Source organism: Humulus lupulus, chromosome X (genome assembly GCF_963169125.1).
Source record: "Humulus lupulus chromosome X, drHumLupu1.1, whole genome shotgun sequence".
NCBI classification, from domain to species: domain Eukaryota; kingdom Viridiplantae; phylum Streptophyta; class Magnoliopsida; order Rosales; family Cannabaceae; genus Humulus; species Humulus lupulus.
This window is the reverse complement of record NC_084802.1, coordinates 93015300-93035359: the sequence shown is the minus strand read 5'-3', so window position 1 is coordinate 93035359 and position 20060 is coordinate 93015300. Positions and strand designations below refer to the sequence as shown.

The following is a 20060-nucleotide window of genomic DNA, read 5'->3' as shown; positions in this document are numbered from 1 at the left end:
AGCCTCGAACCCCCAAATTGAAACTTAAATTCCTAAGGTTCTTGGACCTTAGCGCATTCGCACCACAACCTAGTGCAGTCGCACTAGGCCGCTAGAAACCCAAAAATACTAGAAACCAATGTGTTCTTCCCTAATTCATGAACCACATTTTCCCCTGCATTCACAGACCCAGAAATCGACCAAAAACTGACTTTCCAACAAGTTTATGACCACAAAACACCTCATATAACCTAAAAAACCTACTACCAACATTAACATACCACCAACAACTCTCTAAAACTCATCAAAAGACCAAAATTGGACAAGTTTGAGCCAAAGGTTTAGAAGCTTATCCAAATCCAAAAATTCAAATTTGAAGTAAGAATTTTAAGCTCAGTTCCAAGCTTGGTATAATCACCAAAACATGACTCTACAATACTAACAACCCCAAATCACCTAGAAGCTCCAAACCAACACAATTCAATCTTAAACTCAAAGTTGCCAAGAACCCTTCAAACATTAATGAACATGGAACAAAAAGTTTCTTTACCTGCTCTAAATTCATATCCCTAGCTGGTTGTTGCTTCAAGTTTCCTAACCTTCTCACCTTGCAACTCAATTCCCCAAAGATGGCTTCCAACTTCACAAATTCTCCTCCAATTCAAAGGTCATTTCTTAGCAAAATGAGAGAAACAAACAAAGGGAAGAGAGAGAGAGAGAGAGAGAGAGAGAGCTGGGCCTAAACCAATGGCCAGTTGACCATTCTACCCAAACCCACAATTCCTCTCCAAAGCATCCCCAAGGGTACTATAGTCATTTTGCCACAATTTCCACTAAACCTCAATTAACACCCTAAATTCCCAATTAAATCATTAACCTTCCAAACACTAATATTTCTCTCAATAATGTTCCAATAATTCCCCACATACGCAAAAATTACCAAAATATCCCTTGGCTTACCCCGAGCCGGGTATAAATCCCCGTTGTGACTTTTCTGCCAAATTGCTCCAAATGGTCGACTCAAGCCGAATATCGCAAATATATCCACATAATAATGTGGTCTCAATAACATAACACATATAATTATAATTATACCATCAATATGTCAAAATTACGAAAATGTATTTTTTAACGAAAACGAGCCCATAAGCATATTTAATACATATAAATACATAAGCAGTCATATTATAATATAACTCGTATATTTCACATAATCACACATATATTCAATTAAATTCGTATAATTCACATATATATCCAATTATGCATTCCTGACCCACTAATCAAGGCACTAAGCCTTATTAGCAAATTTGAGACGTTACATTTGTACTTCCCCACCGTGACATTTCTTAATGCGAAAGTAACTCAAATGTCCTCTTTTATGTGGGGAAGAGAAATATTTCTGAAGGGATCTAGATAGATTGTGCGCGATGGTCAGTTTGTTAATATTACTCAAGATTGCTGGATCCCCAAAATGGGTGGCGGTAAGGCTCTATCTTTTTCTGGAACAATGGATTTGGTTAATGTAAGCTCTTTGAAGACGCCCTTAGACGAGTGGAATGTGGACTTGATTCACCACTCCCTTAGCATTGAGGAAGCTTGAGCTATTCTATCTATCCCAATTTCGATCTCTCATGGACAAGATTACCATGCATGGCATCACAATGAGTCACATTGTCAAGAGTGGTTATTGGTTTGTTGTGAGGGAGTGTGGTCTTGGGAAAATTTCTACCTCGACAGGCCTGCCTAAGTGGTGGCAGTTTCTTTGGTCTTTGTCCATTCCTCCTAAAGTTAAGAACTTTATATGGAAAACATCCCTGTATTTCATTCCCACCTATGTCAACTTGTCTAGACATGGAATTCCTTTAGACATTATTTGTTTTCTTTGTAGGAGAGAACCTGAGACAACCCTACATGCCCTTTGGGGATGTTCCTCCCTAAAGAGTGTCATTAATGGTTGGCCAATTATTGGTTTGGTGAGATTCAGAAAGGGCTCAGACTTTTATGTGATGTGTTAGATTGTATGGAGAGCCTTACTAAACTTGAGATGGAGTAATTGCTCATTCTTTGTTGGAGAATTCAGTATAAGCGAAATAAGGTCATTCATGATAATATTTGGCTCACTGACCCTTATGTGTCCTCATGGGCATTGGATTTCCTCAGAAGGTTTCATGATGCCCAAGTGAAGACTACTAGTGGTGGGTTTGTGGAGTTGAGATTAGAATCATTGGATCCGAATGTTGATCCCATGGAAGAAGACACTGTCATGTTGCATGTGGATGGTGACACAGATGAAAGAAGGATGAAGATAGGGATGTGTGTTGTTATTTTTGGGACCACTCAATGAGTCATTGCATCTGAGGCTACCCTCCTTGTCTCAACAATGACACCTCACATGGCGGAAGCTTCAGCTGTGATACATGGCCTCATTCTATAACTTAGACTGGGGTACACTAAGGTCCATTTCAGAACAGACTGTTTATGACTGTACCAAACTGATATTCCACAATAGAAAAATAAAATGGAACGAATTTACCGAACAAAATTTTCTGGCTGAGTCGCGGACAAAGTCGCTCTCTTTAAGACGTTTCGCGGCTCTGCCCCAAGTGTGCACGGCAGTCTATCAACCATGCCGTCCCCAGGATAAAACAGCCTCTGTACGAATCCTCCCTGCACCGAGAGGATCGTTCTTGTACACCCTCTATAAAATTGCTCTCTGAGATATTTCGTAGAACCAAGAAAAAACTCGGTGTTTTTGTTCTTTTTTTTTTCAAAATGGTTCTATCTTATTTATACACAGAGAAATCCCCAAAACGGTCATAAACGTTTTTTTTCCTTAATAAATCAGAGGAGAATTAAGGATTAAAACGGCTAAAAAAAACGTTTATAATTAATAAAAATAAAACCGTTTTTGGTATTATTAAAATGAACATTTTAAAATCAATTTAATTAATAAGATGATATAAACGTTTAGATACCTTTGTTTAAAAAAAATAAAACGTTAATACGACACCACCCCACCCGCCAGCTCAGCTCGGTCGGTGAGTCCTCACCCATTCGCACAAAACTGGGTACCCCTTGGGGCACACCCCAAGTCATTGCACTTGCAATATATATACACTCTATGAAAAGTGTTCCAAATCCATGTGGGACTTTTCCCATATCACACACAAATGTAATAATTTTTAATAATTCATAACAAAAGGTTCCAACACAAACAATCCTTAATAACTCAGATTCTATCTCAGAGTTTGGTTTATTGATTTAGGATATTATTAGTTTGGGTAATAAGCTTAATATTGTATCAATAAAGCATTGTAATTGCTCAATAATATTGTAGCCCATTTTCTAGCTCAGTTGGCCCTCTCTACAGAGGTGGCCAAAGTTTGGTGGCCAAACTTTCCTGTCTATCTCTCACCTTAATCCTTGATGTTATTCTATTGTTTGATTGGAAAAATTTGCCTTAATGAAATCTCTTTTTCACTAAAAAAAAGTGCTACTTATTTTATAATGTCATGGAGTCCATTGCTCCCTTCCCCGGTGTTGATGTATCTCAGACACAGGTGGTGATGGATATTTTGGGGTTTTTTTTTGCTCTGTTTTTTCATTTCGGCATCCGTATATTTGGTTCTGGTTATTGTAACCATTCTCGAATAATTCTGCAATGGCCGACCGAAATAGGTACCAGACGACACCGAACTACGTGAGTTATGTATAACGATGCCCATGTTCTCATTTGGGCTTGGGTGGTGGTAGTGTTTTTTGTCCACCCATGGGTTTTACGACGTTGATGTTTGAGTTTTGGATGACGATGATAGAACTGGCGCTGATAGTAAACGTATAAGGTGTCTTGATAGCCTTTGAAAAGCTGCAGCAGATGAAGACGGAGTGATCGGCGCTGAAACAGAGTTATTGAGATCATTTATGGATCCATTTTTTTTAAAGATTTATTGAGGTCCCTAGAATCAAGAAGCGACTACAGCCGCCGAGTTGCACGATGCCACTTTGAAGAACCTCATTTTATATCTCAGTCGGAAATCATGGGGTGGGTCAAAGAATCGTCGCCATGCGCCCGAGTAGGAAAGGCAGCTAGAAGACCACCGCCTGGGTTGAAGAAGCCCTATCGTGCGAAGGGGTAGTTATTAAGCAGATTACAGAGTTTCTCCTTCAATAAAAGAAAAGGGTTCATTCTGCCTTCGAGCATTCGTGATAATTCGGGAATACGATTTCATAAGGTTTGATCTTTTCGTTGATAGAATAAAAAGGTATATATATATATATATATATATTACGCATATTCAACATATGGTGTTGATCATGTTGGGTATTTTGTCTATAATGAGAGATTATATTTGTATTGCATCTCTGTTATCTTCTTATCTTCTTATGCATGCAATAGTAATATATATAAATGTATGTACAATTTTCTTTTTTCTCATATTTTCTAATACGGTTCAATTGTGAGTGTCACCTTAATTTGCTCTTTCTTTTTATTGATTGCTCATATATCATTCCAAACTTATTTACTTTTTCATTTCACACATCTGGGTAATCATTATATTTCTTTAAGAATTGTTAATATTCCATAGATTTTTATAACTTTTGTGGATTGTTTCTGTCTTGTTACATTCCCTGTTATTGGGCTACTGGGATATCTTTATTTTTCAAATCTTTCATTCTAGAATTGTATAGGAGTAGTCTCTATATTTCTTTGTTTATCCAATAACAAATGTGTTAAATCATATGCATGCTGATTGACTTTTCTGATTGATTTGTATTGCACGTTTTCAGATTGTTTATAGAATTTAATGCGTTCATAAGTGTTCTTGAATGATCAATTTAGAAAGTGTCTATACAAGTCGGTTATCTTTGTATTATATATATTTTTTGGAATAATGATATAATCACATTTATAAATTATAATTAATATATGATTATTCTCTTGTTAGTATGAGTACAATCTGAGTTGTACGATTAGGGGAAGTTAAATATATTATTATTAGGATATTTGCGGCATAAATATTATATGTTTTATATACTATTTTTCGACGAATTAAATACCGAACATTATATTTTAGCCAATTCCATCACTGCCATGACATGTGAACGAATACGAATAAATCCCTTTTTTTTCTTTTTGTCAAAAACTTATAAACAAAATTAAAACATAAAACTAAAATCAAAATCCGAAAACTGAAACCCATTCCTTCTTCAAAAACAGACCATTTTCTTCTTCGGGTGAAATCATTCATACCTTCAACGGATAAAAATCATTAATCAGCTCACCATTTTCTTCCCAATATCATTATAGTTCTAAAGCCACACTAAAACATAATCAATTCACGAATCTCTAGCATAAACCAACTATTAAAGATATTCAAAATATAACTTTTGCCCAGAAAGAAAAGAGATACAGAAAACAAGAACCAATTCAAATATAAAGCTCAACCCAACAAAGCGATAAAATTACTTTACCGGCAAGGATTAGAAAAACGAGTTCCTCAGAGAGAAGATCAAAGAAGTTGGTCAAGCTTTCTTCGGTTCTCGTTTTCTTCATAGATGGGAGCTCCATAGATTCCATGACCGGAATTGTTTTGAGACCTAAATTATCTTTTTATAGGTGAATGAAAAGAAGATGAAGATGAAGACTCAGATTTTATTTCTGAAATTTGTTTTTTTTAATGTAAAAAATAAAATGATTTGAAGAAACTGTTGAGAAAATATTGTCTGGTTTTGGTGGTTAGATAGTTAGATAGTTGAAGAAGGAATGGGTTTCAATTTTCAGATTTTGATTTTAGTTTTATGTTTTAATTTTGTTTATATGTTTTTGATTTATTTAGATTTGTCCACGTGTTATTTTTTTTTATTTAACGAAGTGGTATTGACAGAATTGAAGTGGTATATAAGCATAGAAAACTGGACAAATATGCTCCTTGTTATTATAATTTTAGTGCTTGATATAATTTCATAAAATATGTAATCATGATAGTAGTTGTATTTTCTTTTTAGGGAAAAGGCTTATTATTAATGAGAAATATCCATTACAATAATAGAGAAAATTGGAGGAAACTTATCCAACCACTGAACTTTATCATCCAACCCCAAAGTATGGTTTGCTAAACCATCAACAGCAAAATTAGCAGTGCTCTTAACATGAGTGACTTTAGCTTCGGAAGAATAGGAGAGAAGATGAGAAATATCTAATAAAATATCATGAAAATTAGAGACATTAAATTTGTTCTTGAAAAGCATCTGTCTCAATAACATGAATAGGGAGTCCCACATCTTGCGCCCAACGTAGACCATGGAATAGTGCTAGAGCCTCCATTTCCTTAGAAGTAGAACGAATAGTGAAAGGCAAAGAAAGGCTGGCCATAGGTGTACCTGCATAATCTCTAATAATTGCACCCACTCTTATCTTATTGGTAGCCTCATGATAGGCTGCATCAACATTAAGTTTGAAGCAACCATGCTCTGGAGGTACCCAAGAAGAAGCTGATATCCCTCTTCTATTACTAGCAACAGTCAACAATTGTGGCTTTTGATGTAAATGATATTGCTGCAAATAAGTCAAAGCAAAGTCCAACAACTTAAATGGTCTACGACCTTTGCCTTCAAAAAGCTTAGAATTCCTATATGTCCAAATACTCCACATGATGGTAGTTGTATTGGTACAATATTATTTTTTTTCTAAATTATGTTCTTATGAAGTATTATGCCATTCTAAATTATGTGAGTTTAAAGTGATGTTATTGTGTTATTTAATGTTATTGGTTATTTGACTTTGTGTTTTGTTATGTTAAATTTTGTTTTATGGAGTTCTTAAAGTTGTTGAAGACTATTACAGAGGTTGACATATGAAGCGATAATAACAAATTAAATTTTAATTTTTATTGTAATTATAGGGTGAAATATTTAATTTTGAATTATTATTATTTAGCATGTTTATGTTATTGTTTTTTCTTTATTTCATTCTTAAAAGTTTAATACTCATATCAATTTTATTTTTTGGTATTTTTTGTAAGTTGTTTTGTTCCAAGGAGAATGTGCGACTTTAAAGATGCTAGTGGTAATAGTTGTACTTCAGAGATAAGTTTTTTCTTCCTTTATCCATTATAATTGATAATTTTATAATTGTTGTGGTATTTAATATTATTGTCCATTAAATTTTATCATTCATTCAATTTTATTAACTAATGTTGTTTTTGTTTGTATGTTAATTTTATTTTATAGGTTTCTTTTATATAAGTATAATGTGTGATGTTGGATTGGATTCTTGGGCTATATCTTCCTGTGGATAATATGGGCACATATTGCTTAGCAGTTGTGTCTACTTTTGATAAAATAACTACATTTTACATTGATTTTGAGTCTTTGTATAACAAGTTTGTTATTTCGATTTCCAAAAGTATCCCTAATACATGATTTGTTGTTACATGGTTAGTTGCGCATGCTCTTCGAATAGAAAGAAAACTTATTTAGTTAGAAAATATCCTCATTTTCTCAGGATATTTAAACTTTCTAAGTTGTATAACATTACTTTATTTATCAATAAAATTATTATTGCTAAAAAAAGTTAAAACTAAATTTAATCAAAATCTAACATTATTCCCAAATCAAAATTTTAAAAAAGATTTGAAATCCACAGATTTAAGAACAACGAAGCAAACTTATGAATTGTAAAATCAATGATCAAATCTTAGTGAACAAAACATCTCAAAATACCTAAATAATAGTGAATAATAGGTATGAAAATACCAAACAAATCACAAACACAAGCAACTAATAAAAAACCAAGATCCATGCCAGCGTCCGTCACCTAAAAAAATCCACGACAGTGTCCAGTTTGTCTCCATTCAGCCCATTGCGTGCCCTTTGGCTTCCATGGCTGACGAGAGTTGAAGCCTCGTCACGTGCCAGTGTGGGAAAAATATAATGTAATTAGATATAATACTTGAATAAACACAATATGATAAATACAATATTTATATCTACTAAATTAAATATACATAAATATTATAATTATAAATAAAACAATATAAATAACTATAATATATATAGCAATTATAATTAATCTAGACAATAATTATAATGAACAATAATAACAACAAAAATAAAAAACCGAGGTCTGTGTAGCACACAGTTTCCTTAAAACAAATTCGCTGCCTCCAAGAGGTTTTGACGTCTGTCTCCTAGGATACAACGGAGAGCGACAAGTAACTCAATTATTTTGCCGAACCAAATATGCCAGAACTCTACCACACTAAGAATATAAAACATTTAACTAAAACCATAATATAAATATAATTAATATATTTATATACCTTAAGTAAGGAATTTGATATATTTTAAACTACAAGCCTAAACTCCTTTATACAGGCCAAGTAAGAGGAAAAATTCCTCTCATAATCAATGTGGGACTAACCTATATGTTTTTCAATTCAACAAAACCTTCTAACAATCCCCCACATGAATGAAAGACTGACTCCAGAGGAAAACAACAACAACAAAAGAATTAGACCTAAGTGATAGAGTTCAACGTTAGAAACCCGCATAGGATAGGTAGGTATTACCCTTTGAACATTCCCTTGTGTAAGTATATTTACTTTACTGGATGATCAGTAGACGCGATATCTTTGAACTGTTCTGCCGTTCGTGTAAACAATGATATACCACACACAAGAATCTTTCCTGACATACTTTGGTTCTCAATATTATGTTCGTTTTTGGCCTTGAACATTTCCTTGGTTCTGCAAGAGATATTCTAGGCCTATCTTCTCTCTCACATATGTGATTTTATTAATTAAGACTAACCCGTATTACTCTGCTCGACATTTCGACCAATAAGAAATCATTAAAAGCATAGCTTAACCTTTTTGACAATGAGGATAATCCAACATAGTCTTCACAGTTTTAGTTGTCCTTTTGAACCTAGATCTTGGGATTTCCAATCAACTAGGTTGGGTGTCTACTATATTGATTTTTCATTCATGGGCTTTAGTCCCATTCCCCTTGATGATTTTTCAACCAACTCTCTATTTAACCATTTGGTTAGCGGATTCGCAATATTATCCTTTGACTTCACATAGTCAATAGAGATAACTCCAGTTGAGAGTAGTTGTCTAATAGTATTGTGTCTACGACGTATATGTCTAGACTTACCATTATACAAATTATTATGTGCCCTACCAATTGCAGATTGACTATCGCAACGTATGCCAATAGCTGGCATTGGTTTAGGCCATTTTGGAATATCTTCTAAAAATTGACGAAGCCGTTCAACTTCTTCGCCATACTTATCTAAGGCAATAAACTAAGATTCCATCGTGGATCTAGCTATTACCGTTTATTTAGAAGATTTCCATGATACAACTGCACCACAAAGTGTGAACACATATCCACTCGTAGAATTTGAGTCTTTCAGATCAGATATCCAATTAGCATCACAATACCCTTAAGGTACTGCTGGATATTTAGTATAGTGCAGCCCATAGCTACGAGTAAATCGCAAGTACCTAAGTACTCTTGTTATTCCTTTCCAGTAGTCAAACCCTAGATTACTTGTGTATCTACTGAGTTTACTAACTGCGTAGGCTATATTAGACTTCCAATAATTCTAGAGTACTCTACCTGAGAGACACTCTCCCCTTTGTTCTTGAACAAATGTAGACTTGAATCTACAGGGGTTCTAGATACATCAGAATCTCCTTTGTTGAATTTCTCAAGAATTTTGTCCACATAATGTGACTGACTTAGAATGATCTTATCATATGTCATTGAGTTTTGAATCCCCAAAATGACATCTACTAGACCCATATCTTTCATGTCAAATTTTGAGTTCAACATACTCTTGATAGATTTGATCATCTTATCACTGCTTCCAACAATGAGCATTTCATTTATGTAAAGACACAAAATGACATAGTCATTATCTGTTTCTTTAACATAAATACATTTACCGCATTCATTGATTTTGAAGCCATTTGCCAACATTGTTTGGTCAAATTTCTCATGCCATTGTTTTGGTGCTTGCTTCAAACCATATAAAGATTTCACCAATTTACGAACTTTTCTTTCTTGTCTCGGGGAGGAAAAACTCTCGGACTGTTCCATATAAATTTCTTCATTTAAATCCCCATATAGAAAAGCATTTTTCACATCCATTTGATGTACTTCAAGATTGCGTAACGCAGCAATAACAAGCATCATCCTAATGGAATTTATTCTTGTCACAGGAGAATAAGTGTCAAAGTAATAAAGGCCTTCACGTTGCTTATAACCTTTAATTACAAGTTGTTCCTTATACTTATCAATTGAACCATCAACTTTCATTTCCTCTTGAAAATCCATTTGGCCCCTAAAGGCTTACATCCTGGAGGAAGATCTACTAACTCTCAGGTGTGATTTTGAAGTATGGATTCAATCTCACTATTAATAGATTCTTTCCATAAAGAGCCTTCAGTGGAGTTCATAGCTTCATCAAAGCTTTGAGGTTCACCTTCTAGCAAATAGGTCAGAAAATCTGGACCAAAAGACTTTCTGTTCAAATTCTTTTGCTACATCTAGGTTCATCCTCAGACTCTTGATTTTGATCCTGACTATTTTTAGCAATAGTCTCATGTGTTCGTTTTAACGAACTTGAATCCTCTTTTGATCTACATGGAAATACGTGTTCAAAGAACGACACATTTCTAGATTCCATTATCGTGTTTTTGTGTATGTCAGATATTTTAGACTCATGCACCAGAAACCGATACGCGCTACTATTATGCGCATAACCAATGAAAATGCAATCAATAGTTTTTGGACCTATTTTTACCATTTTTGGTAAAGGTACAACTACTTTGGCAAGACACCCCCACACTCTTAAGTATTTGAAGGAAGGTTCTGTTCCTTTCCATAACTCATAAGGGGTCTTATCTTCTTTCTTTTTGGGTATTAGTTGACAAGATAGCTTCTCCCCACATGTTCTGAGGCAATCCAGAACTAATCAACATTGCATTCATCATTTCTTTCAATGTACGATTTTTCCGTTCAGCAACACCATTTTGCTGAGGTGAATAAGGTGCCGTGGTTTCATGGATGATTCCATGTTTAGCACAGAATTCAAGAAATGACGATTCATACTCACCACCTCGATCACTTCTCAACACCTTAATCTTTTTGTTAAGTTGATTCTCAACTTCAGTTTTATAGAGAACAAATTTCTCTATAGCCTCGTCTTTGCTTTTTAGCAAATGCACATAGCAATATTTAGTGCTATCATCGACAAAAGTAATAAAATACTTATTGCCTCCCCTTGTTTGAACACATTTTCAATCACATACATCACTATGTATTAAATTTAGGGGTTCATTATTCCTTTCAATCGTTTTGAAGGATGACCTTGTTAGTTTTGCCTCGACACATGTTTCACATTTATGATTTGAATCAATATAAAATTTAGGTATATGATTCAAGTTAATTAATCTCCGTAGAGTGTCATAATTAACATGTCCTAGTCTACCATGCCAAACGTTAGAAGACTCAAGCAAATAAGTAGAAGATTTATTAACTTTATTGATATTTGGTTTAACAACCATTGCATTGAGTTTAAACAACCCATCAGTTACATAACCCCTTCCCACATACATTCCAATTTTGGACAAAACAACTTTGTCTGACTCAAATACAATACGGATCCGTGTTTGTTCAGCAGTGAATCAGATACTAGATTTTTTGGATCTCTGGTACGTACAACACGTTGTTCAGAGTCATCTCCTTTCCAAAAGTCATTTTCAGGATCACACTTCCTTGACCCGCAATTTGAGATGTGACAGAGTTTCCCATGAAAAGCTTCTCGCCATTATCTACCTGTTCGAAAGATTTGAACAGACTCTTGTCTGAGCATACATGCCGAGTGACACTAGTATCAATCCACCACTCCTTTGGGTTGGAATTGACTAGGTTTATCTCAGAAACCATGGCTGATAGATTTACAAGATCAACATCCTTTGAGATGCTATCCACCATATTAGCCTCATTATATTGTTTTTTTCTTTGGCAGTCTACAATTCGTGGACTTGTGACCCGACTTGTTGCAGTTAAAGCAGTTTCCAAGAAATTTGAATGACTTTTTGGAGATTCCTCATTTTGGCCCAAACTTGAACCCTTTATCATTGGGTTTGTAGTTCTTCTTTCCCTTAGAATTTTGACCTTGTTCCACCAAATTGGCCTTAGCCACTTCTTGTTTAGAACTTCTTTTGTCAGAAATCGTGTTGTCTTCTTCAATACGAAGTCTAACAATTAATTCTTCAATGCTCACCTGATTTCGTTTGTGCTTCAGATAGCTCTTGAACTCCCTCCAAACAGGGGGTAGCTTTTCAATCAATGCAGCTACTTGGAAGGTCTCACTTAGGATCCTACCCTCATAGTGAATCTCATGCAAGATAATTTGGAATTCCTGAGCTTGACTACTCACAGATTTGGAATCTACCATTTTATAATCTAGGATCCGTCCAACCAAAAATTTCTTGCACCAGCATCCTCAGATGTATATTTCCGTTTTAAAGACTCCCACAGTTCTCTAGCTGTTTTCTTTGTATCAAAGACTCCATACAAAGAGTTTTCTAAACCATTCAAAATGTAGTTTCGATAGAGAAAATAATCATTTATCCAGTCTTTAACAATCTTAATGACATGGATATCTTTTAATCTTCTTTGAGATTTTGTTCACCATCAGTAACGAATTTCGCAAGATTCATCGTAGTCAGATAGAACAATATTTTTTGCTGCCACCTTTTAAAATTCTGTCCATTGAAATTTTCAAGTATTTCCCCAGCTCTCAGAGGATGGTTTGTACGAACCACAGCAGAACCCCATTGGGTATGAGCTTGAACTACCAAGGCTGGTGACTTAGTTGTCACCTCATTATTCCCGCCATTTTGGTTTGCTTCACTTGTCATTTTGTTTGAAATCACAAAACGAATAATGTTATTTTCCTAACAACGAATAATTATATGGGTTCGCTTAGATCAAACTTGAAGATAATTCTCAAGTTAGCCTGGAAGGGTCAAAACCCATCCATTCATGGTCTAGCCTCTCGTAGAATATTTCTATTGAGTATTTATCCGACCCCAAATACAAATATCTCTACTAGATAATTTCCAAAGAATACTACGAGAGTCTTAGCTCCTGCCTCAGCAGTCTAGTTTCTTTGAAGATATTCAGTTCCTAGGAAAGGCTGGAGGGGCCACAAAAGGCCCCACTTAATACCCAGATTTCTTAGATAGAACTTCTCTAGTGAGATTTAAGTTCAAACAAACTTTTCGCAATAACAATATCTTTCAATATATAGATATAGAAATATCACTAATAGATATATTAAACATTATAATAATATAAAATATACCTAACAGTCAAATATTATATTAAACGATAATCTGTTTTAAGATTGTGAGAAAAATATAAGGTAATTAGATATAATAGTTGAATAAGCGCAATATGATAAATGCAATATTTATATCTACTAAATTAAAGATACATAAATATTATAATTATAAACAAAACAATATAAATAACTATAATATGAATAACAATTATAATTAATCTAGACAATAATTATAAATAACAATAATAGCAACAAAATAAAAAATCGAGGTCGTAGCACACAGTTTTCTTAAAACAAATTCGTCGCCTCCAAGAGGTTTTGATGTCTGTCTCCCAGAATACAACGGAGAGCGACAAGTAATTCAATTACTTCGCCGAACCAAATATGTCCGAACTCTACCACACTAAGAATATAAAACTTTTAACTAAAGACATAATATAAATATAATTAGTATATATAATAAGTGTGTAGATAACGGAAATTCTTGGTTTTAACGATTTTTTACTTTTTTCATGTTAACTTTAACGGAATATTCTTATATTTAACAGAATATTTTTCTATTTAATTTTATTATAATTTAGTTGTTATAAATTTGATTTAAGTCTTGTCATGTGGTTTAACTTGTATATTTTAATTAAAAAATATTTTGACTAAAATTTTACTCAAGCTACTATTTTGGTTTGTTTTGTAAAATATAAAATCTGAATTATTATTTATCAAAGGGTTGATCACTATTTCCACAAACACACAGAAAATATTTTCTTGTTATTATATATGTCAAAATATCGTTCCACTATTGTGGGTGCTGTTTACAAGCTTTTGCGGATTTTGTTTTTTTCTGTCAACATAATTGGGACTTGGAGGGATGGAGAAACCCAGAGTCTGAGAGGCGTTTGGGATGACAACAAGAATAAACCCCCAAAGAGAAGTGCAACGGTTATAGAGTTCCTTGGCTATATTATTCTTATTATTAAATGATAATAAATTAATTAAAATACTAAGTAAATGAGAAAATTTGAGAAATATTATTATTAAATGATAGAAAATTAATTTTAAATCTAAACAAATGAAAAAAAATTGAGGAAGCAAAGATTAAGAAAAAAAGCTCATACAAGCTTCCACTTCACCTCAAGCTCAGCTTTATATAATTATATAGATATAGATTGGCTGGCTCTAATTAACATACTTGATGTTTATTTGTTAAGTTAGTTGACTACAATTAAAGATCCAACTCAAAGTTGATGTATAATGTTTCTAACTGAGTTTTAGATTTGTTTTTTGGGAACTAATAATGGAGTACACGTTTCACGTTATAAACTTTTTTAAAGAGTGTTTTTCGAGTCAGCTGGATCCTATCATGGCTAATAATCGGCCTTTTTTTTTCATTTTTTTAAAAAGAAAAAAGATATGGATCTACTATCGGCTACGAGTGACTACAAAATATTGTCCAAAAAAGATAAAAAATCTTCCATAACTAATTAATGACTTACAATTAAGTCGGTGAAACCGTAATTTCTCTAGGAAAAAGCAGGCTCTTGATACCAAAAATGACAGGATCCGAATAGATGGTGAAGTTTCTCATATATTAGAATAGAAAAGAGCTCAAGACTAGGAAAATTGAGAAGAAAATATGAGAATGAATATATTATTGGAAAATCTGAAATAGAATAGCTGAGAAGGAACAATGAATTTGGGTGGAATTCGAGAGCCACCCTACTCTCCCAAGGCTACAGAATCTCTTGCCTAAAATCCCAACACAAATAATACCCTCAATAACACCCAGGAATGCTATTTATACCCACTAATGAAACATTACAACTCAGCTACTACTAATAAAATAACAGTGTCAGCACAAAGAGATCCTAACTGTATTGTTTATTTCCTCTTCTAGTATAAACCAAGTTCCACTTCTATATCTACACTCAGCTCACAAATTGTTAATCTGCATATGCACGACTGAAAATGGAAGAGCTTAAAAAATGAAGCACGAGAAGATAGATTTTACAGTATTGGTGATGTTCCGAGGTGCGATTTAGGCCTGATAAGCGCAAAGGAAGCCTTTTTCTTTCGAGTTCTTTGGTCTCTTCAAGATGGAAGTTAAGCCATCAGTATAGATGAGAATTCGAACTTCCTACTGTAAAAGTGAATTCAATATCTATGTGCAACAGGGTGACAGAAATATTGGATCTTCACAAGTTAACTAGAGACTCTAGTATGTAAATTTAAGTAATGGCTTAAATCTCTGTTGATCTCTTCATTCCTCAGCTTTGTTAGAGCTTTCTTTTCTATCTTTCTTATCCACTCCTTGCTCACCCGGAAAAGCTTCCCGATTTCCTCGAGCGATTTAGGCTGGTAGTTGTTAAAGCCATAACGTAAAATTAACACTTGCCTCTCTCTTGAATCTAAGCCTGCTAGAAGATTATGGATATCTTTTCTCATGTGTTGCCTCATTACAGTTTCTTCAGGAGTTGTTATTGACATATCTGCCATAAACTCCTGCAACATGAACCACACAACACAATTTGAGTCATAAAAAATATCTACAACATAACTTAAAAACATAAAAATAGGTATACTGAAATAGAAATGATCCTACCAGAATTTTTTATTCTCTCTTAACACATATAAATATGTATATACATGTAACACACGCATATATAATTATTGATGGTTGTTGTTATATTCTGCCTCTGACCGTCAAAACACCATTCGTTCAACGGGTGTATCCTCCCCCACAAACCCAACATTTCGCCATGCCCAAAGCAGGAAAATTTTGTAAAGGAAACTTCTCACTAGTGTGCTAAGTTTTTAAGCATAATCTTGTTGTCTAGCTTCCACTACATTTTCAAGAAAAGAAAAGATAGAAGATGTGAAATCATACCAGGCACTTTCCCTGAAAGGAGTCTCCTATCTTCTGATCAACTGAACCCACAACTCTTAGGCATTGGCTAGCCGATCTGATTTTATTCAACGAAAGGCCTGTAAGCTTTGCAATTTCATTGTCATCTTGATATTTGCCTCGACTGTTGGTGACCGCTTTTCTAGTTTTCTGTATCTGATTAATTGCCTTGCTTAACGTGCACTATACAAAGAAAAACAAGTGGATTAACAACCAACTCTAAAACACATGTTTTTTTTTTTAAGGAACAGTATTGTTGAAAAGGAGAAAAATATACCGGAACTTTTATCCCTCTTGCATGCCGGGCCACCAACCTTGACATTGATTTCCTTATCCAGTATTGGACATAAGTTGAGAATCTGTAACCTCTTGTATGGTCAAATCTTTCTGCACCTTGCAGTACACCAATCTTTCCAGCCTATAAGATATAAGCACTTGAATGTAAGAATGCATATAAAAGTTAAAGCTTTAAAATTATGCATCTAACATACCTGAAGTAAATCACTCAAGGCTATTCCTAGACCCCTATAATTTCTTGCAATATATAGAACTAAGGACTTAGTACTCCTTATAAGCTCGTCCTGACAATGCCAACCAAAATGCAGTTGCTGCTGAAGCATCTTTTCATCAACACCAGCAGCTTCTGCCCAGCTACTCAAGCTGACAACTCCACCACTTTCCATCTCCAAAGCTGTTCTGATTTGCTCCAACTTTGAAATCATCTGAAAACATTAGTCCTAAAGCTTGTAAGGCATTTGCTTAAAATAAAAAAAAAAGAAAGAAGAAGAGCATTAGATACGAACACAACCTTCACCCCAGTTGAAAGTTCTGCCTCCTTTTTTGCAATTGCGAGCCTTTTACATCTTCTATTTTTAGATCCTTTCATAGAAGAAACAAAAGGAGGACCTTGCCAATTTGTTTCTGAAGGCAGCTGAGAAGACAGAATTTTTGGATTTTCCAGTCTTTTTTTTCTTGATTTTCTTTCTTCCCTTTTACTAGTTCTAACAATAGTCCTGCTTGTGAGGCTTTCAATTTCGCTTCTTATCTTATTTTCTCCAACATAATCTGTGGGTGTGCTACCTAAGTTCAAAAAGTTTGAGGATTGAAGACTCACTGACAAACGAGTATGAAATAACTGGAGAGCTCCAAGCTTACTAAGATGCATTAAAATCTTTTTTTCCAATCTTAACACATCTGAATCAGAAAAACTCTCCTCCAAAACACCAAGGTTTTGCATCAATAAGCCGAAATTTGATGCCTTGTATGCATTTATGTTTTCTTTAGCAGGCATCTGGTAATCATATCAATCATGTCATATAGTCAAATATGTGATAGTTTCAAAACTCTGTCTAAAAGTTAAAAGACTATGCAGTGAGATTTCATTTCAAAAAGAACATATAGAAAAACAAGAACAATTGAGTCAACAAGCAACTCATTGCAAATAATGTCAAACCTTCATTTCTTCCATTTTTGATAAATCATCCTCCAAGATTTGTGGAGATGAAGGCGAAAAGGCGTAAGCTGTAAGAGAATCTTTGCCAATAGTCTCACTTTCCTCAGAAGTAACAGACAAGAAAGACAGCCTTGCCGTGTTGAAAGAAGCCTCCTTGACGCTAACTATGCAATTCGCCAGTTAAGAAATTCAAACTACTCAGAATTTCTTTTAAAAAATTTGAAAAACAAAAGTTCTCAAATGATTTATTTGGCTGATCATCTTGTACAATTAAACATAATGATTAATATATTGTTTTGATCAAACATTACAGTCTATTGGTTCAAAATTGTAAATGATCTAAATTTGCCATCTTATTAAAGCTCAAACAATTTTATGTTATGGGCATGTCTCATTAGTTAACATGAAGATATCAACTACCTTATGACCAAAAGAAAAAGTATACACATATTGGGACCTGATTCTTCATGAACATAACTTAAAGGGTCCCGAAAGAAAGATTTTCAATGGTATTGTAACTCACCAGGAGAAGCTGAAATGTGCTTGAAAGTTGAATTAGAGTGGAAACGGGAGTGAAGAGGAAAACCCCACTTGAGATTTAGCCTAAAACCAAAACCCAAACCCATTGTCTTAGTTGGAACGAAGGAGGTGGTGGTGGAGAAACAGGGTCCATTAAAAGTTTAAAACCAAACAGCAGAAGAAAGCTTTTAACTGGGTGACCCAGCAGCACTAACAGGCTACTTGTTGGATATGTTGGAGAATGTCACATCTCCACCACCGGTTCTTCATCTCTTTTCAATTGGGTCATGGTTATGTTCCTCCCAAATATCATTTCTTTATTATTAACAAAATAGAGATATTTTTGTTAATTAAACAATTTGTGATGTCGAATTTGTTTTAAAAGTTTAGGAAATTTTTTGGGTGGTCTCAGTAAAAAAGAGATCACCCTTAGTCCTTTTTTTTAATTAAAATTTTTCTTCTAAGTATAATCAATTATAATTATTTACTTAATTTATGGTATTATTTTACATATTTAAAAAAAAGTAAGTAATCTAAAATAATTTTGTTAATAATGTTTAGTAATTGAAATAATAAATATAATTAAAACTAAAAATAAAAAAAAATAGTAGACGTTGGTTGTTTGCCAATTAACATCTGGTGTATGGACACAGAACAGGACACGACGTTGTTTCCTTTGTCCATCTTAAATACATAACACACTTGTGTTATTCCTATAAAACTCAACTCGAGACATGCAATTCGCAACTAGGGATGATTTTTTTTTCCACGAGAGCGTGACCCTGTGAGTACTCGCCCCTAATGAGGCGATGATTTTCTGCCTAAGCATGGAAAGGGGCAAGGAGGGGACTACTTTCTATCTCTAAATGTTAAATGGAGCGAGGATGGAGATAACACTCTCCACCTCAATGGGACCCATTTATTTATTTTCATGTTTCTTAATGTGATTTTGGAGCATATTAGTAATCTTTTTTAAAGACTTTTAATTTTATTTTGGACAGTATTTAATATTTTGAACTATTAATATAGTGTAATACATATTAATTTTATGTAATTTATCTTTTTTATTTGAGTTTTTTTCAGCTGTAGTCCCCATTCTTTATACTTTGTAACACTTAGGTCCCGAAAGTTGATTTTGTATCAGTTAGGTCAAAAATATTTTCAAATCATATCATTTAGGTTCCTAAATGATATTTTTATTTCTTTTTTCTTTCAAAATATATAAATGAAAATATAAAAAATGGTGAATCGATCTTAAAAAAAATTGGACCACTTAATTTATAACAATACCAAACATGACATTGAAAAAATATATATTTTCATTACATTTTAAAAATATTTAATAGTTTTATAAATTAAATTAGTTTTTCATTAAAAAAAATTCTTACCTATAAATTTTTAATATTAATAATTGAACTATCACGAGATTATCAATATTTATAATGTACATATTTATTTTTTATTTTTTTTCTATAATACAACTTATAACTAATTATATATATGCACATTGTTGACACGATTTTTCGCCAACAATGGATTAAGAAATCCGACAACAGAGATATTAGTAATCTCTTACTAAACAGTAACTAATCAAATGAACAATATCTTAAAAACACTCACACTTTAACGTGGTTCAGTGGTTAAAATCCACCTAGTCCACGAGATAATATTATTAATCTATTTAAGGCTCTGGATGAAATTGTTTCTTACAATTTCAGCAAAGTTTTTGTATATCAAGAAGCAGTCCCTTTTCCTATCCATTCCCCTGATATTTATAGAGGGTTTTCCTGAACAGCTTTAGGTAACCGGGTGCATAAATATGGTAAATAATCAATCAGAAT

General features: G+C 33.7%; 1 protein-coding gene across 1 annotated transcript; it reads right to left on the bottom strand.

Moving 5' to 3' along the window:
- Positions 1 to 14993: 14993 nt before the first annotated feature.
- Positions 14994 to 18512, bottom strand: LOC133807191 (RNA polymerase sigma factor sigC). The gene is made up of 7 exons (XM_062245370.1): positions 18224 to 18512; positions 17701 to 17864; positions 17056 to 17538; positions 16739 to 16969; positions 16525 to 16665; positions 16230 to 16430; positions 14994 to 15844 (listed from the first exon to the last, which is right to left on the bottom strand). The coding sequence occupies exons 1-7, from the start codon at positions 18324 to 18326 to the stop codon at positions 15545 to 15547; spliced, it is 1623 nt and encodes a 540-aa protein (XP_062101354.1). The 5' UTR covers positions 18327 to 18512; the 3' UTR covers positions 14994 to 15544.
- Positions 18513 to 20060: the final 1548 nt, after the last annotated feature.

Coding starts and splice junctions, on each gene's coding strand:
- LOC133807191 (XM_062245370.1), bottom strand. CDS start 18,326: ATGGGTTTGGGTTTTGGTTTTAGGCTAAATCTCAAGTGGGGTTTTCCT. Junction 17,539..17,700: donor CAAAAATGGAAGAAATGAAG/GTTTGACATTAT, acceptor TATGATTACCAG/ATGCCTGCTAAAGAAAACAT. Junction 15,845..16,229: donor CCTTTCAGGGAAAGTGCCTG/GTATGATTTCAC, acceptor TTCATGTTGCAG/GAGTTTATGGCAGATATGTC.